Here is a 27,735-nt window from a genome sequence, read left to right as displayed (position 1 = left end):
ACCGCTGCCTCTGACGCCGCCAGACCCGCTGGCAAAATTATATATTAATGCGGGCAGGAAGGCGGGCGGTCGGTGGGGTGTCTGTCTGTCACGGCGGACACCTTTGCGGACGCAGCCTCCTCCTTCGGGCGCTGCCCCCTCCACAGAGCAGTCACCCACATAATTTAAATGCATTTCCTTTTGCGCATTAATTTCCTAAGCTTTTTTGCATACGAAAATCCCTCACAAAACTGCGTTCGATGTAATCCCATGAGCTTTAAAGTCACGTGTGCATGCCCCGCCCGAGGGCATGTCTGCTTGTGTGCGCTCTTGCCACAATCCAACTTTCATTTCTGGGGCAGGGGACAGCTGCAGGAGGCGAGGCACGCACAACAAAAGCATCGCCGTTGCTGGATTTGTTTTTGTATTCGCATGTAATAAATGTATTTGTTTATCCCCCTCTAATTTTCACAGCAAGCGAAAATATATCAAAAAAGGAAAAGAGCGGTATATAGAGATGGGGGAAATTGGAGTGCATGGACTGGACTCCCTTCTACTTTTGGCTTTTTTGTACACTTTTTGTGAAGTTTTTGCTACATTAATTGTCCTGCGATTCGCTTTAGGGGAGCCACGACTGCACAGAGTCCCTATTTTCAGTGGGCGCTCTGCATTTTTCATATAGGATGCATTGTGTATCGCAAACAATGACTTTCACTGGGCGCAGGATCAACAAAAAATTCGTGCAACAAATTGAAAGCTTATACAAACATATGTACATACTTATAAATTTGATTTCAATTTTAATTAAAGTCATATCAGCATCACCAAACAAAGTCAAAACGGTATTTTTAATGTTTGAAACTGTTTCATTTATGTGAAATTTTCATCACATACTTGTAAGTTTCTTAATTTAAATAAAAATATAAAATAAAAACAAAAAATTTGTTTTCGCCCAACGTGGGGCTCGAACCCACGACCCTGAGATTAAGAGTCTCATGCTCTACCGACTGAGCTAGCCGGGCTGTTGGCATTGCTTAACCAAAAGCTCAGCTAGACGTTTGCAAGTGGTCTTCTCTCTGTTTCCGCTACACATGTGCACAGTTGTTTATTTTTAGACCCCATAGAGGAATTTAGGCGGATTTGTGGATTGCAATCGGACTCGTAATTGCTTCTATAGACATTCATATGTTTGTGTGTTATGTGTGTTATTTTCGCCATCCATCTTGGATCCCAATGGATTTTAATATATACTTGGTAATATATACTTGGTAAGTGGCTTATATTAAATGGTTAACATTTAATTAGAATATAAATCTCTGAATTTCTATGTTCTTCTTTAGTATTTGGTATTTCCCTTTCCAAGCAATACTTGCAACTCATTCACAAAGAAATACAATTCGAAACGAGCTGGTTTCATTCATCAGCACATCACAAGCTCGACAGCCATGTCAGAAATATCATTACAATTCTGTTCCGTTTCTCAGGCTCCTCTAGAACGGCTCACACACACACAGAATTGTGATGGGGGGAAACATCATGCGTGGAAAATGGTTATTCATAATCATTTGTTACGCTTAATTGTTGTCTTTGCGGTTTACCTCTCGGCTGCTTTGTGTGCTGACCGCAAATTGTTTTTAAATTCATTTCCCAGACCCAGACAGTGGGGCGGCAAACACAAAAGCCGAATGGCTAGTCAAAGTCTGAGAATTTTTGATTATTGTCATTATTGGGGCAGAAGTAGAGTTTAAATCGTTTAGCGATATGTTTGCTGCTGAAATGTTTCCCACCAAGGCCGTGAAAAACGCGCCTCGGTGATTCCGTCTTTATGACTATTTGCTGTTTATTTTTGTTGAAATTTAAATCCGCGTGCGTTCGACTCGGTCTGATAATACGGTCTCGGTCTTGGCCTGGGTATCGCTCTGGTTTATTATCCTTTGCCGACACTTTTTTATGAGTTAAGCCAGACGCGGCTTATCTATGTGACAATGCGGTAGGCACCACCATGAAGAGCCGTCGAAATGGTTAAGGAGTGTGCGGCAGCGGCAGCAGCCTTTATTGCCAGGCCTACCAGGCACAGCCCACCAAACAACCGGCAGGCGCTTCATTCATAAATAAATTAAATAAAAATATTTTTTCAAGCCGCAAGCCATGCAACAATAACAAATAAGCGACGCGCGGAGCGAGAGGATAAAGAACGCAACCGACGGCAAGAAATCTGCATAATGAAGCGTAATACGCAAATGGTGTGGAGTTCTGATTGGGCTCGGATTCAGGCCCCGTATTGAGGAAGGCTGGGCTTCCGTGGCAACGCAGTGAGTGAGTCCTGACTGAGGACATGAGTGCAGAGTTTAATAGGGCTGAAGTGACGTGCGTTTCATTCATTGCAGATTCTCAATTGGGGTATGCAAAGTAAAAGCCATCATTACTCAGGCCAAAAGGAACTGAAAACTCGAGAGATTCGTTTAATAAAGAGACAAAAGACGAAAATATGGCAGATTATATAGGTACAGTATCAACCAATTATTCCTTCCCCATTTATTCTTTCAAGAAAATATTCACTTCTTTATTACCTTAATGCTCGTTCCAATCAATTATTATGCCTTTGTGGACCATAAAAAATACAGTCGATTCAGAAAACAAACTGTATAATTCCTTTTATAGATCCGCAACAAGCGCATATTTCAATAGTGGCTTCCCCATTGGCTTCCTAAGACCCTTACTCCGTTACTCCCCTTGAAGTTATTAAAAGATTTGTGGCGCTCAGTTCAGCGGTCAATGGGAGCCACCCCATATGAATGAATCGAAATTTCCGCATTGCCACCACTTTCAAATCCATTCCCGATATTGGGCAGCCGGATTCGGCACGCCTCTTTGGCAGCATTTTGTTTGGGGCGTGTTAAAAGTTAAAATAAATCAAACAGCCATAAATTTGCCGCTTTCGGCAATATGTATGTGGGGAATTCGATACGTTCATCAAATGTGAAAGGGTTCAGGCGATGCGTTTGCTATCTATCAATAAATGTCTCTATATGCGGGCCAGCCGCCACACACATACATATATTTTATCGGCGAAAGGACAGCAGCAGCAACATAGCAGAACCCATAGCAGACGACGATACGCATCCCTTGGCCCGCCCCATCCCCATCCCCGTCTCCGTGTATATGTATGTCTGTCTGTCTGGAATGTCGGCTCCCTCACACACTCGTTTAGCACACTTGTCGGCCATAGAAATCACCCAAAGTGGGGCTTATGAAAAATATGGCGCAAAGGGGTTAAATGACGTATGCATTGCTGCCATTTCTCTTCTCTTGCCGAAGAGCTGCTGGCTGCTGCCTGCTGGCTTCTGGCTGCTGGCTCTTCATTTGCCTGCCGATGTCTTAGTTACCCAAACCGGAAGCTCCAAATTTATCATAGCCCCAACAGGCTGTCTGAGGGAGTTGTGCTGTTTGCTTTTTATGAGTGGCCAGAAGGACACACAGAAAAAAAAAGTGATCAATCGCCCCCCCTGAAGTAGAAGTAGAGGCAGAGGTTGAGAATAAATGTAGAGCCATTTGCAGTTTTAGGTAAGGGAAATTCTGATCTTCCCCAAAGTGGAATGGAATGATGAGGCAAATGGACAGGAAACTAAGCTGGAAAATGGAGTTTGGCTTACCTCCCAAGTCTGAGGCCTCATATCCATAGTTTGTTCTGATTAATGCCAGCAATTGGTGCAGATATTTCATTTGAATTATACATAAGCAAAGAGGCTGAGTAAATAGGAAAACGCCCTTTACGAGGGGCCAAGCATCCCCAGGAGAGGTCATACCATACGCCGAGCCACTCCAATAAAATGTATTGTACGATTGTCTGATTAACAGAGCCACCGCAAAACAATTTAATACTAAAACCCAAACCACATGCCCCGGCACGCGTTCCAGTTCTTCTTTTTTTTTCCCCCCGTTCCCAGACAGGGAGTTGGGTGAGCGCGACCCACCAACCACATGCCTGATAAATGCACAAAATCTGCAACAAACTGTTGAGAACACGCGCTATCCGACAGATCGCGCTGGGGTTAGGGGTAGATACAGTGTCAAGGGTATAGAATTACAATTCGGAACCGAAACCGAAACCGAGAACCGACTGCGTGATTCGCCCTTTTGACAAATCGCCTGCTCGAGTCGAGTTGCCACAGCCGAAGATTCCCATTCGAGTCCCGATCCATAGATTAGCATTGTTCTGGGGCGCTGCCCACAAATTTGTGCATTTCTTTTGCCAGGTGACAGTCGGGCAAGGGCACCGCCCCACCCCCTTCCAATCCAGTCAAGCCAAAACCTCAATGATAATAATGGAGAGGAGGCATAAATCTACCCGGAAAACAATGCGGGGAGAAAGGATAATTTCGAAAAACCATTAATGGGCCGCGCACATTAACATTCTGTTGTGACAGGCGGCAGGCAAATGAGCCAGGCAGCAGGACACATGGCTGGAATCGGTTGGGCGGGTGTGGCGGCACAGGAAACGCAAGCTGCAGCCAAAGGACTCCAATCGACTCGACTGCCGGTCCTGTCACGGCCCCGTTGTCCTTGCATGCCTGTCGTTGGTCTGTCATTTACTTGGATTGAATGTCATAGATCGATTCTGAATTCCGGGAAATCGCTGACGCTGACGCTGTCCTGCCTGCATGCATAAATCATGCTTTGGGGTTAAGCACTGACAACAGTGACCCTCGGAAGGGGTTTGTTATTTCTACATTCCAATGCGATAACTGTCGTATGCTGGAGAGTGTAGAAAGTGGAAACAAAATTCCTAGAATGCACCCTTGAGAAAATGTCACAAAAAATTACGCCCATCCCTGTGTTCGGTATGTTTTCCATACTTAATTGCATGACAAGGGCTTAGCAACCAAAGACATAGCGTCTAATCAAATCAGAGACCAGGACCAGCATCGGCAGAGCTTAATCGCTTGATAGGCTTACCGCCTGCCATCAGGCAAATGCGCAGCGCGCCTCCACGAAAATCGTTGACATCAAAGGCATTTCCGTTTCCCCAGTTAATAAATGGCCAGCAGGCGAGCAATCGGAATTGTTATTTATGGCATTATGCCAATAAGACGGCGGCTAATTTAGTAGCCGCGTGCCCCAAAATAGAAATAACCCACGGAAGAACACTCTTTATAGAGACACAGATATGCGACTGTGAAATGCGTTTCATTTTTAATCCAATTTGCATATAAAACGACACAAAGCCCGCTAAATGCAACCCTTAATAAGTCACCAAGGGACTCATGGGCGGCGGTCGCTTTCCGAGCACTTGAAAATATTGTGTAAATCCCATCGCAACCCACCACCACCACACCGCACCACGCCACACCACACCGCCGCCAGGAGTCGGCCCGTTCCACCACTTTACAATTGTCAGTCAAGGTTGGGTTTTTATTTTATTTCTCTGCTGTGTTCTGCTGCTCCCCGCGCTGCCTGCTGCCTCCGCCCCGCCATTGTCAACTATAAATATGTCGAAAGTTTCTGGTTACCATGGCCCATTGGTTCAAATTCCACCCCAGAGAAGCAGCCCGAGCTCTGTTCTTCCAAATTTTTAAGTATTGTCAATATTAGTAAATATTAAAAAGTGCACAGGCAAAGGAAATTACCCCTGGGGGTTGTTTCCCCACCCCCATCCCCGCCCAACGAAATTGTAAATTTCTGTAAGCCGCAAGTATTACAGGCCCGGACATTACCCTTCTCCGATCGCAGCAACTGCCAATTTTTCACTTTCCTGTGCAATTTGTGTAATTTTTTATTAAAGACATTAGTCAAATAAGTGCGTATACGCGGGACGGTGATCTGGTTCTCACATGACGCCGCCGGGCATTAATCTGAAATGGCAAACGCCCTCGCCAGGGCAACCAGAGCTGAGCTTCCACAGCATCCAACCGACCCACCCACCAACCCACCAACCCACCGAGCCATTCATTTTGGGCGACGACCCACCGTGTGCGTCATTTGTTACATTTATTACATATTTTACTTTTTTATTCGACGCTGTTTTCGATCTAAACGGATTTGGTTACCCGGCGCCCACACCCCACACCCATCCCACACACTCGCCTATGGCCTCGGAGAAAATTAAACTTTTCGCTTCGCTTTTGTACGGAATGGAAAAACATTTGATGCACTTATGACGCCGCCCGTTCAGCCACCCCCTGAAACCACCACTACCCGACCCCCACCCCCAGTTTTGTTTGGCATTGACTCCCGCCAGCTCGGACCGAGCCCAGTTTTTATTGGCTTCATTTTTAGTTACTCAGCTGTTTCAGTTTTTCCTTTGTCAGGATTTCTTCCTTTTTTTTTTTTTTGTGTTTGATGAGAAGAAGGGTGTTTTGTCGGGCAGTTGCAGCAGCAAATGTTGCAGGGGTTAATGTTAGTGTAGCGTTGCGTTGCGTTGCCCTTCTCCCCCGATTCGGGTGTGTGTATGTGGGTTCTGGTTCTGGTTCTGTTATTGTTGTCACGATTTTCGCATATTTCATAAATTCGCGCATATTGCTAATTTGTGCTCTAAATTTGTGCAAATGCGGAAATATTTGGTTAGGGCTTTTGGCTGGGATTCTCACTCTGCCATTATTAAATTTATTGGTTCCTATTTATCAAATTGGATTTTCAAATGGGATTTTGGCAAGGGTTGAGCTTGCCAGGGCGAGTGTGGTGTATGCGCTTGTGGTTTAAAAGATTGAAAGTTGGGCAAACAGAAACTGAAATTGAACTTATTTGACAGCTGCGGATAGTTAGTTGAGCTTAATTCGATTTATGATACTCTCTGATTCCAGCCATGGGAACTGCACTCTCCCTCGTATTTACTTGGATCCAACACTGATGATTATTCCTCTCTGGCCCAATTGACCAAAGGATTCGAGTCACTCTTGATAGCTCTGTGTCATGGGATAGTTGACAGACAGTCGAGAGCAGTGTGTGGCCTGCGAGTGTGACTGTTTCCTTGATTATGGGGCACACGGGGAGCGTGTGATTAGCTCAATTGAACAGTTGCACGTATCACGTTTATTGGTTCTCTGCCACTCGCTTCGAGTGCTCCAAAAAATAATGACATAACTATAGTTATATATACATAAATCAACAAATGCCCTGTCCCACTGTGTGTTTACCTTCGGCTCTGGCTTCCAGTTGGACTATTAAACTAATTTCCAGTTGTCATTGACGAGCACGCACGCGGCAGCTCCTGCTCTTGACTACGACGAGTATCTCCCCGTCTCGGTCCCTGTCCCTGTCCCTGGCCAGAGCAGTCCACTTAAATTTCCCAGTTCCATTCTGAGTCCAGTCAAACACAGCACGCACAGAAAGCTGAAGCTCTGACTCCCAGTAAACTTCCATCTGCCCCGTAGCCACAAACTAAACCTGCAGTCGGATATGTCCCCCTTCTCTGCGAATCCCTGCACTAGGTCTCTGCATCCGGCTTCCTCTGCACTGTGGATGGCTCGACCTCCATGCAAATGAGTCCGACTCTTCTGCAGGATATGTCAGGTAACTTTGACTCGCTGGCAGCAGTCGCTCTATCCCCTGCCTCGTAGGCATTTTTGCCCAGATTCCATATTTACTGTCAATGTTAATTGCTCAGAATTGCACTAAAGTGTTGACTTTTGTGCCGCACAGGAAACTGCCATGCCATGCCATGGCATGGCATGCAAGTGCTGAAGTCTAAACTCTGAATACTGATTGCTAAATCCAAAGTTCATGACCCATGTGTTCTGTACTCTCCTCTCGATGGCGTAGGTAGGAATCCAGTTTGTGGCAGTGCAGAGTTTTGTGTTGCCATAGAGAGAATTTTAAAAATGAAATTAATTTTCCGAGTACCAGCCAGAGTGCCCTAATCCCTTACTTAGGCATGCGTCCCACTTTTGAAGATCTTCTTGAGGAGCAGTCTTTGGCTGTCTTGGGCTGGCGTTCTGGTGTTCTCAGCAGGATGCTCTGTGGGAAACGCAAGGAAGATGCCATTTGCTCGACAATTTCTCAGTTACTTTCCGGGGAATCATTTGCTACTTAAGGCGGCAACACATGTCGGCTTAAGCATCCTTTGGAAACCGCCCCAGCCATGGGACATGTGTCGCACATTTCATCCTCGTTCTCGTTCTGTGTCTCGGGTTCGTTCTCGTTTTCATTGTCACTGTCAAATGTCGACTTAGTCTCGTCTTACGCGCTGTGTTAATTATACTAATTGCACTAAATCACTTGAAATCACTTCGAAGCGAGTGCCGTTAAAAAATACTGAAATTAGGGCGTAGCCCATTTCGCCCAGGTTCCTTGTGAGGCCAACAAATGTCAGCGCAGTCTGTGAGAAAACGCTGAAAACTCTGCTCTGGTGTAATTCTAGCCAGGCTCTAGGCTCCTCGCCATGTGCTACATCCGAATAAATTACAGAATCTCCGCATCTGGTTGGGTGGGTTAATAATATGGAAAACAGAATCAGGCCCGGCTCATGTATGTAAGCATTATTAATGATTGAAGCCGATGGCAGCTCCAGGTTGGAATCTGGAACGCCCAGACTGATTTGGAGAGTCGTGGAACACTCATTACACCATATATTGAGCAGCACGTTTATAGACCCGTGTTTGTCCAAGACATGAGTCGTCAAAGGGAGGGCAGGAGTCCAGGAGCATTGAAGGGACGAAGGTACGAGCGAATCGCATCCCTTTCTGGTGCACACTACAAGTACTCGATGCATCTTTGCGTCGTCTCCCTTACCCTTCCCTTTGATGCATTCCGTGTGCATATTCATCAACCCCTGATGGGCCCAGCAGGAATAGCCGATGGATGCAACCTGTTCCCCGTTCTCCGTTCCCCGTTCTCCGTTGCCGGCTGCATTTTCGCAGAATTCATACCAATTTGTGCGAGAGAGCTATAACAATAACCCACATCAATACGGCGGCACGTAGATTCCACGCACGTGGTAAAGGACATGGCCGAGACAGGACCCCCTGCCTGTAGCCTGCCTGCTGCCTGCGACAAAAAAGGTGAGTGGGCAGCGTAACGGCAGCGGGGAGTGCAATCAACAAAGATGTGCATGGCCGACAATCCCATACCCCATCCCCCATTCCCCCATTCCCAACTCCACTCGCTGCAACCCCATCACCGCAGTGCCACCCCCTTTTGTAAGCCGCTGCACGCGTGTCCACGCCACACGCGCGGCATCTTTGAGAGCTGAGAGCTGTGCCTGGAAACTGGGCCTGTTCCCCCTTCTAGCTTTTCCCCCACACCCCACACCCCACACTGTGCCTCTCATTATATTTGTGCACTGACTTTGCACATGCCCAAAACTGGAGTCGTCTTTCCTATTTGCACAAGTGCTGCGCTCCGTTCGTTCCCATTCGATCCGATCTGGGCTCGTTTGAACAACAATAAAAGAGATTAATAGACATGCGGGGAGCGTAGCCCTGCGGAAGGGGGTAAGCTGCCAAGCCACATCCAATAATTGTTGCCTAAAAGGCCTGCATATTTGTCTGGATGGACCCTGCCAATGGGGTGTGGGGATGATAGCAAAGGACCTCGACTCCGGTCCAGCCACAATGATCGATCTGCAAAATATTTCAATTTAATGAATTGCCAGCCGACAAAGGGTTGAGACGGGGGGTTGGTTGGGCCCTTCACGAGTCACCGTGGTTAGATCTGATAGAAAAGGCAGTTCCAGTTTTCATGGATTTTGCTTCGGTTTTATGTCACTCTTGTGAGGTTTTTTGTTAGAAATGTTCCTGGTTGCACCCATCAGGAAATTATGCAGTTTTACTTTTCTGTTTTTCTGTATAGCTATAATAAATATATGTATATTACTTGCCCCACTGTCCGTCGGTTAGGGATCTCTGTGGCACGCATTAACTGTAACTTTAACGCGCTTATCGCTATTAATGAGCAAATATGCAACTCAAGTACGTACGGCCTGAAGGATATGTCTGGGAGGGATGCTGGATATCGGATGATGTGCGAGAGCTGATGAGAGTGCTGTGAAAGCCAAGGATTCTGAAAATGATGATGATGGCTTTGGCGGTTGCTGCGGCATGTCAATCAAATCGTTTCGGAAAGGGTTACCCAAAGCCAAGACGCCACAAGTGCCACTCGTCATTGGGCTGCTGATAAGAAGCAGACACACCGCCCACCCCTCATGGCAATCTCCTCCCCCCTCGTAGCCTTGTGCTTATTCTCCTTGCTATTCGCCTTCGTTGCCTTCAGTTGTCAAATATGACAGTTAAATATAGACGCTCGAGTGGCTGCACGAATTTTCCTTTTACCTGGCAAACGCATTTTTAATTTCACTTTTTCGCCCGTTTTCCACTTTCCACCACTTTGCACATAATTTAGTCATTTCATTTGAAATACCCTCCACGCCACCCTGCCCTGCCCTGCCCCGCCCCGCCCCTCCCCGTCGTCTCCCTTTCTCTCTGGTCCACACTATGCACGATCTGTCAAATGTCAAATGCATGTCAAAGGCAACATGTCAGAGCCATTTCCAACGCTTTTCTCTCTTTACTTTTTTGAGCTCTCCTTTCCTTTTTCCCATTTCCACTTCCATTTCCATAGTTGGGCCAGGCGTTAAATGTATTGGACAGCAGCGTCTGTTCCGTCTGGGACTCGGGAGTCCCGTCGCTGCCACTTTGTCTGGGTTCCGCTGCTGGGCCCAGGCCCGGGCGTGGGTCTGGCTTTAGTTCCTGCTCCCGCTCCAGATACTGTTCCCGTTTCTGGTTTTGGCTCTGGGGCGGACGGTGACGTCGGCCATCCCGGGGTGGTTGATTGTCATTTTTTTGCGTTGCGGCAATTTGCGGCTTTTGATTAAAAAATACACACACCAAAAACCCACCAAGGGAATAATGCGACTCTTGTTGCTGTTCCTGTTGTTCTCTCAAATGGCTTTTGCATTTTTGGGTTCTGGCTTTTCAATGGTTTTTTGTTTTTTTCTTGTTTTTTTTTTGCTGTTCCTGTATCTCTCGTTATGGTTGTCATTTTTGTCGTAACCTCTATGCAGGCTGAACATTGGCGCAATTTAATTTTCTCAAAGTGTTGGCCAGATGGCTGGGTTGCAGTCCGGGCTGCCTGGCGTCTCTTGGCATTTAGAATTTCTCAGCCAATGCTGTTCTAGAACTCTTCCAACATAAGAAGCCAAAAATAACCTGTGGATCTACGTTCTGCCACGGAGTTGGCATTTTCTGAATTCTGTTTCCCATCTCCATTAGCGAATAGCCCTCAGATGATAATCTTTTCAATTTCCCCAGCCGCCAGGCACTCATAAACTTGATGTTATGGAGCATGTGATCATATTTTACATACCATTTACTTTCAATGACACACCATGGCCTGTCGGCACAGCTGTTATCATTTCCTTGCTGGCCGGAGCGGAAAGAAGAAGTGGTTTTAGAGAGGGCTTTTGAGGGCTTGTCAGTGCTCTAATTGCTCCTACCACAGAGCATCCACAACATTAATCACGCAACTCACTCTCGGCTCGGCTCGGCTCAAATGCTGCAGAAAAAAATTGGAAATTGGAAATCACAGTCATTTGCTAAGCGATAGAGTCCGCCGTCCAGGACCAGGACCAGCTCCAGGTCCTGCGAGCAGCCGTGAATCCAACCCCGTCCGACTGCTATTTGAGTTATTGTCATGGGCCTGGGCGACTTGGATGCACTCGAGTGTGACGCGAACTTTTTGCGCCCTGCCTTTTAGTGACGGCAGCGGGAAATGGATAGTGGGAGTGGACTGGGAATGGGAATGGGACTGGGAATGGGAATTGTGATTGGGGGAAAGCAAAGGAAAGTTGTCGCGTGCACGGCCGGAACTGACACAGGAAGCGCCGTACATCAGGCGAACGCGTTGACAATGCAATTGCGGACAGGGAGAGCTCAAGCCTCAAGCCTGGTGAATCCGGCCAGGCCAGGCCAGGCCAGAACATACGCAGCACATTGCCCACGGACTCTGGCAAGCACTGCCGCATTATTAGCTGTCAGTAAGCAGGCGGCATTGTCGCGACTCAACTCTCGTTTTTCTTTCCGCGCCTCTGCCTGCAACATTTTAACATAATTGGCATTTATGGCATAAAGGCCGCACTGCCACTGGTACACAGGGGTACACAGGGGGCCCGGGACCGCCGCCAATCACTTCTTACTACTCGCTAACCAATTTTGTATCTGCAACTTTGCGCTTGAATGCATGCAACAACTTCTCAGTACTCAATCCCAATACCCCAATGGAAGTCAGTCAGTCCCATTCCAATCCACTTCGACCAATTGCCCAGACCCAGCCCCAGCCCCAATCGGGTTGGTTCGTTCCCTTTGCGTGGCTGCACTTTTCAAGTCAATTTCGACGCTGGAAAATTCATAATATAAGGGACAGTCACGGACTAGTCACGGCTTTCGGTTACCCTGTGCATTGCCCAAGAAAAAGATTTATTTATACGGCATAAGTTTCACATTGCGAAATTCTCTATATATAATGTCGCTGATTTGCTCTGCCTGTAGAGTATACCCATCCCAGGGTGTTAACAGAGGAATACATGTACTCGTTTGCCTTTCCTTTTGCGCACAAAATGGCTTGGAAAATATTTTTCAATCACTTTAATTGTAGACAGATCCACGGGGGCTTGGGTTCCGAGGGCCAGACATCAAATTGCATTGGTACATAATATATAAAATATACATATGTACATGCATATACATATGTACGTATGTTTTGGGGGAGTATTGGTTGCGTGGCCATATGGCATGTGCTGTGCCCCTCCTGACACCGCCTGTACTTTTCTTTTTCCATAAACAAACTCTGGCAAGAGCAATGCAAATTTAATGTTGTCAAGCTGTCGTATCATACTGAAATATGCCCCACCACCCATTCCATATGCAAGGGAGCAGACAGCACCCCAAAGGCGGAGTCGGATGTAGTCATATGTCCACCCAGGCCAAGACGTAACAGGAGCCGCCTCCCGTTCCACCCGATATGCATAGCTGGCTTACCCGTATTCCAAGATAATGCCGCCAGGCACCAAGAAAAGGGTACAAATTTCCTGTACTTCCGTTCCCCGTCACTTTCTTCTTCAAGCGGGGGGGGAGTGTCACTTGGGCGGCGTGGGAGGAGTGGGCAGGCGAGAAGGTTGCATGCGGTACGGTACGTGGTTATTATCGCCTGCAATGTCGCCCCATTGCAGTGCCCAGGCGCCGCTTGCATAACTGCCGGGCATTTGTAATAAAACTCGAGCGCATAATTGTTTGCCATATTTCTGAAACCAAAAATGGCGAAGGGGAAGCCCCGACCCCGGCACCGGCACCGACACCGACACCAGGCACAGGTCCCTTTCCCCATTGCATACTTTTGGGGGGTGGTGCGGCAACGCCAATTTATGAGCAGGTGGAATTTTTAAGTAGTGTGTGTTGCCTTTGGGGGCTTGGCTGCGTGGCACGTGAGTGGAGGTGATTCCTGAGCTGATTGCTTTCGCATTTTTGATGAGGCTGCGCTCCCGCAACAGATATGGATATCACACCAAACTATACCACGGGGAACGGAATCCAGACCCCAGAGTCCATTCGCTCTCATTGGATAGGCGAGTGTGCCAAAGTAAAACCAATTTGGAAGCAATTTGATTATAGATATTTTTGGTATATTGCCCTAAAAATAGAACAGAAGATGGTAGTTGATTATTTATATTTGATGTCTGAGCTAAAATCATTTGGAAGGTATCCAATTATCCAATTACAAGGGTTAATCTGAAGCAGCAGATTATAGATTACTGCAGGGTTAGCTTCACGATTCCCTTTCACGCTCCTCTGGTATATAATTATGTATAGCTATTTACGTGACTCTTATCTGCTCCGCTCCTCATGCAACTATTCCTTGTGTGCACAGCACAGCTCAGCTCTTTCCTGCATTAAGCCAATCTATGACGTTACGCATACGCCCTATAAGCCGCGAAATGTACGACTATGCGCCCAGTGGTGGTAAGTGAGAAGGCAACAAGTACAACAAGTGCCACAGTATTCCAAGCTACCTTGCTATTCATTACCCTCTCGTCGCCGTAGTCGTCTTGTCCTTCTGCACAAAGGCGTCTGCGGGTCTACGGTTCCCGCCCGTGTCACACCCACGGCCGCGACACTTTCGCGCGCCTTTGTCAGGCGGCAACTGACAGACAGGCGGCTCTTGGCGCTGAAAGCTGCTTTATATGCATACGGCGTATTCATCAAAGTGGTTTTTATATTACGTGATATTTTTCTGGTGCCTTTTTCGCTTCTTTTTTACTTTCGCCAAACAACAAGATTTGCCTGACAATATTTTCCTTTTTTTTCCCCATATTTCCCGTTTTTTCTTTTCTTTTTATATATTTTTGTTTTCGCAAACTTTTTATTTTCGTGGGTGTGGCTGGGCAAAGATTTTGTTCCCTAACGAATTCATAAATATTCAAAACACATTGAAAATTCCTTCTTTCTGCTCGGTATAATTAGGTTTTAATCATCATCAGCGGATCGCACGCCTCCTCCTCTAATGAGCTCCTCTTTATGGGGCCGCGGCCGTCAATCAGGCAAATAAAGTTGGGCTAAGACTGGGGCGATCAATTCGTGACAAATGAGGGTACACGAGCGAAACAGTAAGCCTGACAAGGAAGCCGCCACTGAAGCTGCCACTTATGATTGGGTAATAAAATGTTCCGCAGCAGTTGAGGCATCCCTCAGCAATCTGTTTGAGGAAATCCACCGCCATCTCATCGACTTTTCGCCAGGCTTTTCGTCCTCGTAGGTCCCACTCCCCGCCGATCTGTATTCCATTCGGTTCCGTTCCGCTCTGCAATGTATCAACCTTAATATTGACTTTCATTTCAGTCGCAGCTTTGAGGTCGTCGCATCCAAGCCAGGCAACGGCAACGTCACCTGCAATGGCATTTACTCGTGGGTATGCGAGATCCGCCATCCGGCGGTTTTTTGATTGAAATTTGAGATTGCAATTGCTCCGACTGTGACTTCGTATGTGCCGCCCTTCAGTGTGCGGCTCTGGCTGCACCTCTAGCCTGCACCTCCGGCTGTGCGGCTGGGTATGCACGGGTATTTGCATCTCGACGGCGGAAATTTGACTGCGCCACGAGATGGGACCAGACCAGATTTAATGCCCCCCAAAATGCTCGATTCATGCGGTTGGCAGACTTCCGCAATCGCTTTCGGCTGAGCCGGGTTTGGTCTAAACCGTTCGGATCGGACCTGGTCTGGACTGGCCTGGGCTTGGGGCAGCCCTCTTGTGTAAGGTGCCAAAATGTTTCGGGTCAAAAAGAAATTAGTTTCTGATTGGGACACTGCCACAACGCTGGGATTGTACTGAATGTGGGTTGGGTGGATAAGAGCAGCAGGCAAATACCCAGGGAAGACCACAGAACCGCATCAGAATGGATTGAGATGTAGCACATCAATAAGTTCATGCCATGTGGAGTATTTCCCCCGAATATGGCACTCTGCCAGACTCTGGCCACCCATGGCCAACCCGTGCTCTGCAGCGCCTGTTCATTATCCCCTTCCATGGCGAGTGCAAACCATGCACTTTGTAAATTAATAACTCACGCAAGTAAATTAATTTAAAATCATATTTATAGCATTTTAGTTAATTAAATGCGCAAAAATGTGCCCCATCCCACATAGTTCTTCCTCCCCGTTTGGTGGCTAGGTGAAAGTGTCAACTGCATGGGTGTGTGTGTGTGTGTGTGGTTACTCCTTCTGTTCTTGTTGTTGCCACTGCTGTTGTGTCTGTGGCACACACAGGCACACACACGTACACAGCTCTCGGTGGCAGCCGCCTGCTTGCCGCGACATTTATGAACTTTATGAAGTCTGCTCCATAAATCATCTCTCCCATGCTCGGGGGCCAGGGCTGGCATTTTGCTTAGGCGAATTTAATGAAAAAATGGATATGACATGGCCAAATGAAGCATTCTCGAACAGGGGATGCTCTATGCTCGCCATGTAATTATTCTTAAATGAAAAGAAAGGGGACAAAGGGGACAAATGGATGGGAAGATACCTTCAGATATGAACTATCGCAAATAATTCTCTTCCAAGGGGTACATCAGTTCGAGGGGCCTTTTATCCAGTGCTTCGCCATTTAGTGTGCCGCAAAAGTTCGTGCAGTGTATTGGGACAGGGCCGGGCCGCGCCTGTGGATTCCTCGCGTAAGTTGTCTGCACGAAAGCGAAAGATGAAATCATGCGGTCTGCAGAGTGCTTCCAAAGGTAGAACACGGATTTGGCCCTGGGTGTGGATAGGTGGATGGGTGGATAGGTGGATAGGTGGCTTGGCCGTGTTCTGAGAGTGTGAGCGGTTGCAGCATGTGTGCCACATTGCCACATGGCGCATTGCCGTATCGCCACGACTACCGCCACGACGACGACGACTGTTTGCCTCTTTGGCTCTTTGTTTATAGCTGGTGTTTTCCTTTTCGGCTATTTATATTTTATTTTTGAGATTTTTCTGGCAAGATGGTTTATTATTTTGCGCTTATTTCTAATTCTTTGGCCATCAACCTGGGTCTTATTTATTCCTGCTGAGATTTATGCCCAATATCAGAGCTGCAAGTTAATGTGGCGCGTTATGGCGCCACAAAGTTACAGTTTCGTTTGGCCCGGAGATTATGCAAAGTTATGCGTACCCAGCCAATCTCCCCCCACGGTCATGCCAATAAACTGCAGAGAGAGGAACCGCCACACACACACACACACGCATACATATAAAACAATTTGCCTACAAAAGAGCCTCCACCGCTGCCCTGCCTCGCCTCATTTCGGATCCAGCAATTTAAAATTGTTTATAAAACAGGGGGCCACATACACATACACATGAGCATAAAACTTGCATGAAAAGATGCTATGCTGAGGCTGGAGGTGGAGCTGGAGATGGAGCTGGGAGTGGTGGCCACAATAGCTCCCAGAGGTCGGCATTAAATTCTGCTGCTGGCCTATATAAGCCCGGCCAGGGTTGGCCCTAACTACACCATGGGGACAGCAATTGATGATAGTCTGAGGCCAGAGATATGTAGCCGGGGCCAAAGCCCAGCCGGGAGCGGATGCTGAGGCTGAGGCTGAAACTGAAGCTAAAGCCAAAGCGAATGCTCTGGGATATAAAAGGACTTAGTCGCATGTTAACGCAACGCCTACGCAAATCCATCCATAACAGCAACAGGAGCTAGACCTGGACCAGGAGCAGGACCAGGACCAGGAGTAACAGCAACCCCCGCCGCAATGCACACTGCATCTGCTTGAGGGCCTGGGGAGGTCTGGTAATGCGGCTGATGCCTCCCCGAAGTCAGCTTTTCCCCTCGATGCCCCGGCTCCCATTATGGAGTCATAAACGCACATGCAGCCAGGCCCAAAATTGGAAGAGCCCGAAGGGGGATGAGCCCCGGGCCACGAGCCTTAGCTCCATTTTCATCTGCTCCGACTTTGACTTGTGCCGCCTCCAGTTCTGGATTTTTTTAGCACATGTAAAAATGCTTGTTATCAAGAAGGAAACGAAAACATAAAAAAGAGCAGGGGAATCATAGAGAGGGGAGCACGAAACAAACAAAAAAAAAAAAAAAATTAAACAGCCAGAGATGTGGACAATTTTCGGGCGCAGCCCGAGGCTTAAACTGTTATTACCAGAAGGAGGCGGGACACAGCCTCGACCATTGGCAAGTGGGAAGCGGGAAGTGGGTGCGTCTGCTGTTTATGAGTTGTAAAGCCGTAGTCAGACAATAGCCAGCTCCTGCAACACATGAGAGCTAAGCCGGAGGCCATATTACGAGCCTGGTCTAGTTTGCCATTTTCAACAGAAAGATAAATCGGGTGGAGGCAGCATTGGCAACTCCAGCTTCAGCTGGATGTCAATGTTCTGTGGTGGCTTCTTATGCCTGGCTGCATTTTATATTTATCCTCTGGTGCGCCCCTCGTACTATGTGCCAGAATTCGTGCCACAGTTCAGAGAAGTTCAGCGTGTGGAAAGTCATTTGCTGAGGTGAGTTGTGGATCCTCAATTGCGACAATTTGCTTGGGCAAGGGAAGTGGCAAGTGCTACAAGAGGAGTGATGATGTGTACTTCCCAGCTGCAAAAGAGTAGAGTTCATTCGCTTCAATTTCTTCACATCACTTTCAGTGTTGAATTATCATTGCAGTTGGGCGAGAGAAACCCTGAAAGCTGGAAAAACGAGTATCAATGTGTCATCTAAAATGGTTAATTTAAGCTTTGAAATTTAATGTTTTTATGAAGAATTTAATTCCAGACTATTTCAGGCACGAATAACGTTTTCTGGCTACCTTTATTCTCGTCTTCAAGTGTCCCACATTCTGCATCTACAGTAGTCACAGTCAGGTATGTACATATGTATATCTGTTGTATCTGTATATCTGGAAGTAAGTTGAAACTCGCAGCCCCAGCCCTATTTGATTGGATGATAATGCCGTGGGGTGTTAAACTAATTGTATGGCTTGCTCCCTTGGTTGTACTGCCTGTCAGCTTGTTGGCCATCTTTCGATCTCAAATTTCGCTGCCTTCGAGTATTACAAAGGGCCACGCGTCAATTAGACCGAAGTGCATGTAAAATGTATGTGTTTAAAAGCCTGGCCAATATTTTCTTACTCTGCACTTTGGATTGTATCGGTGATTGTATCGCCAGAGCGGAGTCCGCGCCCAGGGTGGCAGCACGTGCCCAGGGCTTTTTGGACATACAATTCCGCCCGAGTTTAAAGCGCAACTTAAAGACTGGGACTGGAAGAGGGACTGGGAATGGGTCTGGCACTGCCAACTATTCGCTGGAAAGGAGGCAAAGGTTCGGTCCGGGCTTTGGCAGCACATTTCTGGCATACTTCACACAATCTACTGATGAAGTCAACTGGAAGACTCGCATTTCTTTGATGTTTCGACAGCAATTGCACACACACACACACACATACACACACACATACATACCGCACAAGCCCTGATACATCAAAATACCCCCGTAATACACACAAAGAGAAACGCACAGAAAGGATGCCGTTTGTATAGATGTCTTTGGCGCATTTCAAAGCACACAGCTTCAAAGCCCCCGAAAATGACCTTTGTGTGTGCGGCAGGAGCTGTGGCCAGCCATGAAATGGGCCACTAAATAGTAATTTACTAAATTAGTTTGTTCTTCTAATTAACGGCAAGCCGAGCCAAACCCAAGGCTGCGAATCAGAGCTCATTCCACTAATTCGACCTCAGCCCCACTGCTGCTGCTGCTGCTGCTGCACTGTTGCGGGCCATTAAAAATTTCGTAATTACTCTAAAAGGATTTCAATTAGGGTTTGAAATCGCATTAGACTAAATGAAAATGACTGCGCACCATCATAACATAAATAAATATAATATACAAATAATAATAATAATAATAATGCCGTTAATGGAAAAAAAATACACATTCCACACAATGTCATCAAAATGCAATTACTAAATATTCGAATGAAGTAATCTGTCCGCCTAGACTAACAGTCGTAGTCGACCTTTTTCCCAATTAAAATATGCACCAGTGTTAGCGAACAAATTAATCAAGATATTTTCATCACAAATGCAATTGAAGAGCTAAATTAATTTTGTGTGGCTTTTAACGGCCGCTCAAATGTGAATGTATTTGAAATTTAACTAAGCAAATGAATAATTTTTTAGCTGATAACTCCATTAATTAGCAGCTCGGGCCAGACCAAAAATCAAATGCTCTAAAAAATATTATTGATTGGTAGGAAATGTATTTGGTAGCTCTTTTCTTCTCATGAAAATACAGATTGAGCCTCAAATATTAGCATGCACAATTATAAACATGTGTACACACGAGCAATTTGTGTTTTTGTCTTAAATTCAAATCCATAAAAGTATTAGTAATGCAGATTTATGTAAAGCAATATTTTTCAATAATTATTCAAGAGCTAAAACGAAGAGGAGTCAACAGAACTCCCAGCTATGCAATTTGCACACGGTGTGTAAAATAGATAATTAGACTGATCCCGAGAATCAGACCTTTGTATTAGTTCCGGCCAATGACAAATTCGGAGAGTCACGCGAGCTGACAATAAAAATCTACCTATAAATATGGGCTGCTCGGCCGGAGCGGTAGACAATAGCAAAGTAAAGAACCAACCAGAATGAGGACTACGCTGGCGTTGACTCTGCTGCTCGGCTGCCTAACAGCGACCTTTGTGGTGAGTGGAACTGTGGCCAAAAGTGGATGTTGATGTGGCGACTGAGATTCTTCTACTTCAGAGAGCGACTGATGTGGAGACTGCTGAAAAAATGGTGAAAAAATGCGTGACCGATTTGGGGGTGACTGAGCAGGACCTTGCGGACCTTAAGTCAGGCAAGGTGAAGCCTGCAGACGCTAAGGACAGCCTGAAGTGTACCGCCCAGTGCGTGATGGTGGCAAGTGGATACATGGACGGCAGTGGAAAACTGCTGAAAGACAAGATCAAGAAGCAATACGCCGACCATCCCCAAATAGATGCGATTAAAAATGCCCTGGAGGTCTGTGGAGGCTTGAAGGGCGCCAATGCCTGCGACACCGCCTTCCAGATCGTCTACTGCGTCCAGACCCATGGCCATTCATTCCAGTAAGACACGAATCGAAACATCGAAACAGTCGTTAAATGAGAATCGTAGCAGTCAGTCGTCAGTCGGAATCAAGATCACATATGTATAGTCATTTTTTAACAAAATATTTGCTAAGACGAGGAATAATAAAGAACAAAGAAAAACTAATTTTACTCGTTTGAAGATGTGAATAATTATTTAGTAACTTTTACTGGAAGCAATCAAAATGACCATGGCGAGTGATCGATGCATCGATTCGCGTCGGATAATGTGGAACCAATAGCTTGACTCTGATGGTCACGTGAAGTGCAGCGCTTGCTATAAAATCGGATGGAAGGTTCACCAAGGTATTATTGCAGAACTGAAAACCCAAGCAGAATGTGGATTACGCTGGCATTGATTCTGCTGATTGGCAGCCCAACTGTGCGCGGGTTTGCAAGGAAATTTAATATATTCAATGACAATACATTCCTAAGCGTTCTTCAAAATTGCCTGACTGAGAACGACGCGCAGATGACAATATCTATGGCCTGGTTGACCTAGATAGGGAGAATCCGTCAAATGTATCGGAATCGGTCAAGTGTACCGCCCTGTGCTTTTACAAAGCAAACGGATTCAGCAATTCGAAGGGCAATATGGTCGACAAAGCTGTTCTCAAGGAATTTCACGCAGACATCCGAAAAAGAATGAACTTGATAAGGCTGTGGATGAATGTGTTAAGGACCGATATTCAGATCCCTGCGACAACGCCTATCAGACTTTTCACTGCCTAGCGCCTTATTATCCCATTGGCTCGCTGGAGAATTAAGGATTTCAGTTAGGATTTGAGATGGAATTAGACTAAATTAAAGTGTGTGCACCCCATTGTAACACATTATAATATATTATGAAAATAATAATATTAATGCTGATCTTCAAGCTATTAATGGGAATATTCCACACAACCTCATCGAAATGCAATTACTAAATATTTGAACTATGTAATCTGTCCACCTAGACGCCCAGCTAACTTTTCCCAATTAAAATATGCACCAGTGTGAGCGATCAAATTAATCAAGATATTTTCATCACAAATGCAATTGAAGAGCTAAATTAATTTTGTGTGGCTTTTAACGGCCGTTCAACTGAATGCATTCCAAATTTAACTAAGCAAATGAATCATTTTGGTAGCAGTTTTTGGTAGCAATGTATACATGTATGTACATATTATTAGCATTTGTTTAGTTTTTTCTAAAATTAAAATCCATAAAATTATTTTTAATGCAGATTTATGTAACGCAATATTCAAGCTACATAGATTCCTCGAGAAATTATAAAAGATTTATTCAACAGCTACAACGAAGAGGAGTCAAAAGAAATCCCAGCTATGCAATTTGCACACGGTGTGTAAAATAGATAATTAGACTGATCCCGAGAATCAGACCTCTGTATTAACTCCGGCCAATGACAAATTCGGAGAGTCACGCGAGCTGACAATAAAAATCTACCTATAAATATGGGCTGCTCGGCCGGAGCCGTAGACAATAGCAAAGTAAAGAACCAACCAGAATGAGGACTACGCTGGCGTTGACTCTGCTGCTCGGCTGCCTAACAGCGACCTTTGTGGTGAGTGGAACTGTGGCCAAAAGTGGATGTTGATGTTCCGACTGAGATTCTTCTACTTCAGAGAGCGACTGATGTGGAGACTGCTGAAAAAATGGTGAAAAAATGCGTGACCGATTTGGGGGTGACTGAGCAGGACCTTGCGGACCTTAAGTCAGGCAAGGTGAAGCCTGCAGACGCTAAGGACAGCCTGAAGTGTACCGCCCAGTGCGTCATGGTGGCAAGTGGATACATGGACGGCAGTGGAAAACTGCTGAAAGACAAGATCAAGAAGCAATACGCCGACCATCCCCAAATAGATGCGATTAAAAAGGCCCTGGAGGTCTGTGGAGGCTTGAAGGGCGCCAATGCCTGCGACACCGCTTTCCAGATGGTCTACTGCGTCCAGACCCATGGCCATTCATTCCAGTAGGTCACGATCCCGGACACGACCTGGAAGAATCGAAAGAAATGGCGGATATTCAGGTATTCAAACAGAAATCAGACAATATCGTAGAGTTTAAATTTATTTTGCCTATACTTTGGCAGTCTACTGCGATTGCATATAATCAATGAACATTTTATATTACTTATATATAGTCAATAGTTAACAAAATATTTACTAAAACGAGGAATAAAAAAGAAAAGAGAAAATCCTACTTTTACTCGTTTGAAGATGTGAATAATTATTCAGCAACTTTTACGAAAAGCAATCGAAAGCAATTTTAGGAATATGCGTAAGTCGGATGGATCATGGAAATTTGACCTTTGCGAGTGATCGGTGCATCGATTGGCGTCGAATAATGTGGAACCAATAGCTTGACTCTGATGGTCACGTGAAGTGCAGCGCTTGCTATAAAATCGGATGGACGGCTGACCGAGATATTACTTCAGAACTGAAGAACCAGCCAGAATGAGAACCACTGCGATGTTCATGGCTATGTTACTTGGCCGCCTCTCTATACCCGGGCTGATATGGGACAGGCGAGCGAATTATACTAAAACTGCACTCGAGAGGGTTATTCAAATCTGCATGACTGAGAACGGGGTGGCGGACATGGATCTAAATGACCTGTTTCGCCTAGATAGGCCGAGTCTGCCAAAGACCAGACAATCGATCAAGTGTGCCGCCAAGTGCTTTTTCATGGCAAACGGAATAATCGATTCGACGGGAAATATAGTGGAAAAGGATCATTTGAACTTGTTTCACGCGGACAGCCCCGTCAAGGATAATCTCAATGAGGCTGTGGATAAATGTACTAAGAACCGAAACTCAGATCCCTGCGACAACGCCTACCAGGCCTTTCAATGCTGGTATTCTGCTTACACCAGATCGGTTCTTTCGGACGACGATGTGAACTCAAGCGAGTCAGTCAATGTGACTAATATATAAAAGCATAAATTACAGTAAGCAACAGAGCTGTCATTGAGGAACTGCTGGGTCGTAGCAGATTTAAATTTATGCTTGAAATCGCATTAGACTAAATGAAAATGTCGAGCCTATGAATAATGTGGAATTTTTAAATAATTTTAAATATTTTTTTTGTGTATAAAAAAGCCGTCATTCTGACATTCCCGAATGAACTATTCGATGATATATGTATGTATAGGCATCTCCGATTTGTGTAATACTATTTTCTCCCATTACGCTTTCCCAGAATCTGTGGTCGCTTTTTTTGCAAAATATTCCAGCAAATATCTGCAAAATGCCAGCAATTTAATTACTTCGCAGCGCCTTGGAAAAGGGCAGTGAAAGAGCACTCATAAAATCACAGCCGCGGGCAACAATTTCAATCGAATTGTCGGGGTCGGGACGACACTCTTTGCTTTTCCCCAGCTCCAGCTAAAGGTCCAGCTCCGGGCCCTGCCTCAGCTCCCCCAGATGCTGCTGATGTTCCTGCACCATTGTTGTTTTTGTTATCGAAGACAAGCCAAGTTTTCCTATAAATAGACGGCATTTTTGGGGGCATGTTATATGTATGTCCATATTGTTATTTCGAGGAATTTTTAATTTCTTCATTGTGAAAATATTTATTGAAACCGAGAAACGCCAAAGGCGCAGCCCGCCGTAAAAAGTTGACGGAGTACGAGCCAAACAAGAAAAGGGCAAAGAAAAACAGAACCCCCAAAATTGCGAAACTCGTGGAAGAGACGACCCCATATCAGACCATCCGATAATTTGAAGTAAGAGCAGACTTTAAGTTGCTATGGGAGTACCACGACGCCGACTCCAACTCCAACTCCAACTGCGACTCCGAGTCCATTTCCTGGCCACTTCGTCCTTTTGGCATCTCCGGTAATAGCCACTGAAACCTGGGCAAACAAATTGAATGAAATCAACTCGTTAAAAAGTAAATAACTCTGATGAATGGCTGAAATGCCCGTACACAAAAAGCAAACTGAACTTTCCGCCAGGTGGCCCCAGGTAGGATAGGCCAGTCCGGGATAGGGTTGCCCAGGAGCCCTGCCCACCGGTGGGCCAGTACCGGCTCTTCGTTTCGTTCTATGCGCCGTTCTGCCAGTCAATTGAAAATGAAATACAAATAAAAATGCAAACAACGACCCCAACGCATTGGCCACATACAAATGTTGGCTAAGCACGCGGGGGTCCTACCGGCTCCAGGGTATGCTACTGTCGACGTCTGGACAGACAGTCAGGGCAGGCCTGGCCAAGGAAATTAGTAGACAGCCATTCCCCTGTCCTCTTTCCCCATCTGGCCGGAGGTCAAGTCGGGCTGCTGCACAAAAGGAGCTGAAATGTAGAAAAAGCAAAGGGGAGTGTAAGGGGCTGTAAGCAGCCGCCAGCCGCCAGCCGCCTGGCGTCTAGAAGCCAGCAAGGCAGGACAGTCGGCTGGCTACCAACTGCAGAAACGAAGTTTTCCGGCAGAATCTTTTTCCTGTTCCGCATTCATCGATGAACTTTCAATAACAGAACTTTACTCTGCCGCTTTTTTATGGCCTCGAGGCATTCCGTTTTCAAGGATATGACATTGAATTGCACTGGTTGCCAGCCCAAGTGCACCAAAGTTGGTGGCTTCGGCAGGGCCCGCACACTTCTGGCTGAAAGTTACTTTTGACAGGGAAAAGAGCTCTCGAGAACCGTTGAAAACCCATCTGAATGGGGCAGATGTAGAAACTATTATTGTGAGATTGAACTGAAATTCGTTTTTGTTTTTTTTTTTCCATTTTCAGATGTCTCGACTGCTCTGACTGCCATCCATGGAACTGCACCACCCAGCACAGTTTTCCCCCTATGTATGTATATGCATTTAGCACATTATAGTTTTCCATATTCACACCCAAAGTCATAAACTTAATTACATTTCCATAGCTTTTGGCAAGCACAATCGCTGTCAAGCACGGAGCCTGGCAACAAGATTTTCCCTGCTGTTGGCTGCACCTGCTCCAAACAAACCGCAGTTTATGAAAACCAAAAGCCAAGTAAACTGATGCCCATGCGTTGCTGCCAATGGCAAAAACAGGAAATGTGTATAAGGCAAAACCAAAGCCAAACCCAAACCCAAACCAAACCCCCAACCATGGCAGCGACTATAAGGAAACGCCACCCAACACAACCCAACCCAACTCAATCCAATCCCCGATCAGCATCAGCATCAGCGTCAACCCAACAGCAAGCCCAACTCCACGCAAACGAAGTCAAAACCCATTCAACAACAGTTTCGCATAATTGTAAATTCAAGTGGAAATGAATGAATTTATGCTGAACTCGACAGAAAATACCAGCAGGCGATTGTTGCTGTTGCCATTGCCATTGCTGTTGCTGTTGGTACGGTCCCAGAGCAGGTAACAGGTAACAGGCAACAGCGAAGAAGGTAACGGACGCTGATGGCAATGACGATGACGATGGTGGCAATGCTAACGGTTACGTTCCCGAATGGCGCACAAACAATATGGCGCCACAGTCAGGGTCGGAATGGCAGCTATAGTGGGTGGCGCAGTTTGTGGGGGGTGGGATATGGAGCTGCCACGGAATCACGTTGCTTGCATATTTTCATTCATTCATTTCAACGTCAACGTCTGCCGGGTACGGGGACGGGGACAATACGAGTGGAGTTATGGAATGCATAACGGGCTGTTCTACTCCCCTTCTGTGCTCTTACTTCTCCATCTGTATCTGTATCTGTGAACTCCAACAGCATTTGAATGCGCTCACTTCTGGCTGTAGAAGAAGGGTAAGGCTCTTCCTCCTTCCTTCAAGTATTTACGCCTTTATTTATTTAACATTTCAATTGCATATTTTCGCACAAAAGCGCGTGCCAAAGCGAAAGGATGAGCCAAAAGAGAGAGAGCCCCCGACAATGGCAATGCCCAGCAACCTCAAAGGGATGCATGTGGATGATTATGATGTTATGTTGAGCTCTCAAAGCAGCCACAAATTGCTGGAAGTTCTGCACGTGACCCATGCTAAATGTCCACAGCCAAAAGCCATTGCACCCGATCAAAAATGCAGCTAAACGGCTTGGATGATAGAACAGGGATGAAGAACAAGTTCTACAACTTGATTTGGATAAATAAGGATTTTAAGGTAAGGATTTTCTACACATATGTATGTATGTATGTATGTATGGTTGGAATACTCTCTATGGAATCGGAAATGCTTTCTTCTCTGCACTTTTCCTTTAGCTAGCTCATGAAAATCATCATATTTGATATGGTCGCCGCCCTCCGAGGTGGTTCTTTGTATTTTTGCCAGAGATTCGTAGATGCAAACGACAGATTGATGGGCATGCCAAACAACATATCCTGTTGATTTAGTCTAGAGGAACACTTTCATTTTTCTTAGAGCCAACATCCCCCTACCTGTTCCCCCATCATCGACGCTAACATTGTTGTAACTGGCATGAGGTTGTTTCCATAAGGCAGCCCGAAAGTATGCAGCACGAGAGTGGCATTCCCTTGGACTGTTCCAGGCAGGGAGCCTGTCGATGACATCGATTGTTATTGTGTGTGTGTGGGGGGTTGGGGGTGGGGGCCAAACAATGGCAAACATGGCCAAATACATTTGCCTACGGGGCACGGGGAATGGGTGCTTGTCACTGCTGAAATAGTCGATGCGGGGACGATGAGATGAAGCCAAGATTGATGGTTGCCTCCTAAATGATACCTGATTGAGTGTGTGAGTGCCGAGTGTTTGCCTTGGCATATTCAATATTGTCACGGCCCTGCCTCAAACCCAAAAAAAAACCAGACCCTGGCCATACCTCTTAAGTGTCATTTTGTGTTCTCGACACGCATTTTATGGCAGACTCGAAAAACTTTTTGATGCCCCAGACACGCGCCCAAGTATGTGGCGCCTCCGCCTCCGACCCATCCACATCCACTGGATCTCCGAGATGCTTTTGACATTGAGTGAGATAAATGGAGACAAGTTTGTAGGCCAATTTTCGAAGCAAAGCCACTAAGAGACCGGCGCCACACACGCGCTAACCAAGCTCCAATTCCCCATCTTCCCAGCTCCAGAGTTTAGGCCCACCTCGTTTGCGCCACGATCGGCATCAATTGGGCACACAATTAGCTCCTCGGGGCGCCAACTAAGATGAGCGGAGATGCAATTTCGCTCCGACCTTCATCGGGTGCTGCGCTGCAGCCCATTTCACAG

The 27,735-nt window shown here is 46.2% G+C and overlaps 4 protein-coding genes and 1 non-coding gene across 13 annotated transcripts in view; 4 read left to right on the top strand and 1 right to left on the bottom strand.

Annotated features, from left to right (window-relative positions):
- LOC111079417 (odorant receptor 56a) overlaps positions 1-27,735 on the top strand; it is a 78,645-nt gene that overhangs the window by 45,262 nt on the left and 5,648 nt on the right. For 5 of the 9 annotated variants that reach the window (XM_041592774.1, XM_041592769.1, XM_041592766.1 and 2 more), the window contains exons 2-6: positions 2,119-2,291; positions 2,367-2,483; positions 25,308-25,370; positions 25,447-26,308; positions 26,387-26,661. In XM_041592774.1, coding sequence (XP_041448708.1) covers positions 26,545-26,661 — 117 coding nt within the window. In that variant the 5' untranslated portion in view covers positions 2,119-2,291; positions 2,367-2,483; positions 25,308-25,370; positions 25,447-26,308; positions 26,387-26,544. Of the gene's footprint in view, positions 1-2,118; positions 2,296-2,366; positions 2,484-18,226; positions 18,306-24,265; positions 24,467-25,307; positions 25,371-25,446; positions 26,309-26,386; positions 26,662-27,735 lie in introns of those variants that run through there. The other 4 variants (XM_041592768.1, XM_041592771.1, XM_041592773.1 and 1 more) reach the window with 4 other exon arrangements.
- Positions 929-1,001, bottom strand: Trnak-cuu. The gene has a single exon. It is a non-coding gene; the product is annotated as a tRNA-Lys (tRNA).
- On the top strand, positions 20,038-20,702 carry LOC111079420 (general odorant-binding protein 56h-like). The gene is made up of 2 exons (XM_022374604.2): positions 20,038-20,149; positions 20,211-20,702. The coding sequence occupies exons 1-2, from the start codon at positions 20,093-20,095 to the stop codon at positions 20,556-20,558; spliced, it is 405 nt and encodes a 134-aa protein (XP_022230296.2). The 5' UTR covers positions 20,038-20,092; the 3' UTR covers positions 20,559-20,702.
- Positions 22,031-22,696, top strand: LOC111079419 (general odorant-binding protein 56h-like). The gene is made up of 2 exons (XM_022374603.2): positions 22,031-22,139; positions 22,201-22,696. Exons 1-2 carry the CDS (start codon positions 22,083-22,085, stop codon positions 22,546-22,548), a joined length of 405 nt encoding a protein of 134 aa, XP_022230295.2. The 5' UTR covers positions 22,031-22,082; the 3' UTR covers positions 22,549-22,696.
- Positions 22,827-24,035, top strand: LOC111079418. The gene has a single exon (XM_022374602.2). It carries the CDS (start codon positions 23,029-23,031, stop codon positions 23,506-23,508), a length of 480 nt encoding a protein of 159 aa, XP_022230294.2. The 5' UTR covers positions 22,827-23,028; the 3' UTR covers positions 23,509-24,035.

This window comes from Drosophila obscura, unplaced genomic scaffold (assembly GCF_018151105.1).
Source record: "Drosophila obscura isolate BZ-5 IFL unplaced genomic scaffold, ASM1815110v1 contig_186, whole genome shotgun sequence".
Lineage (NCBI taxonomy): Eukaryota > Metazoa > Arthropoda > Insecta > Diptera > Drosophilidae > Drosophila > Drosophila obscura.
Note: the sequence above shows the minus strand (reverse complement) of the source record. Positions and strands in the feature narration are given on the sequence as shown.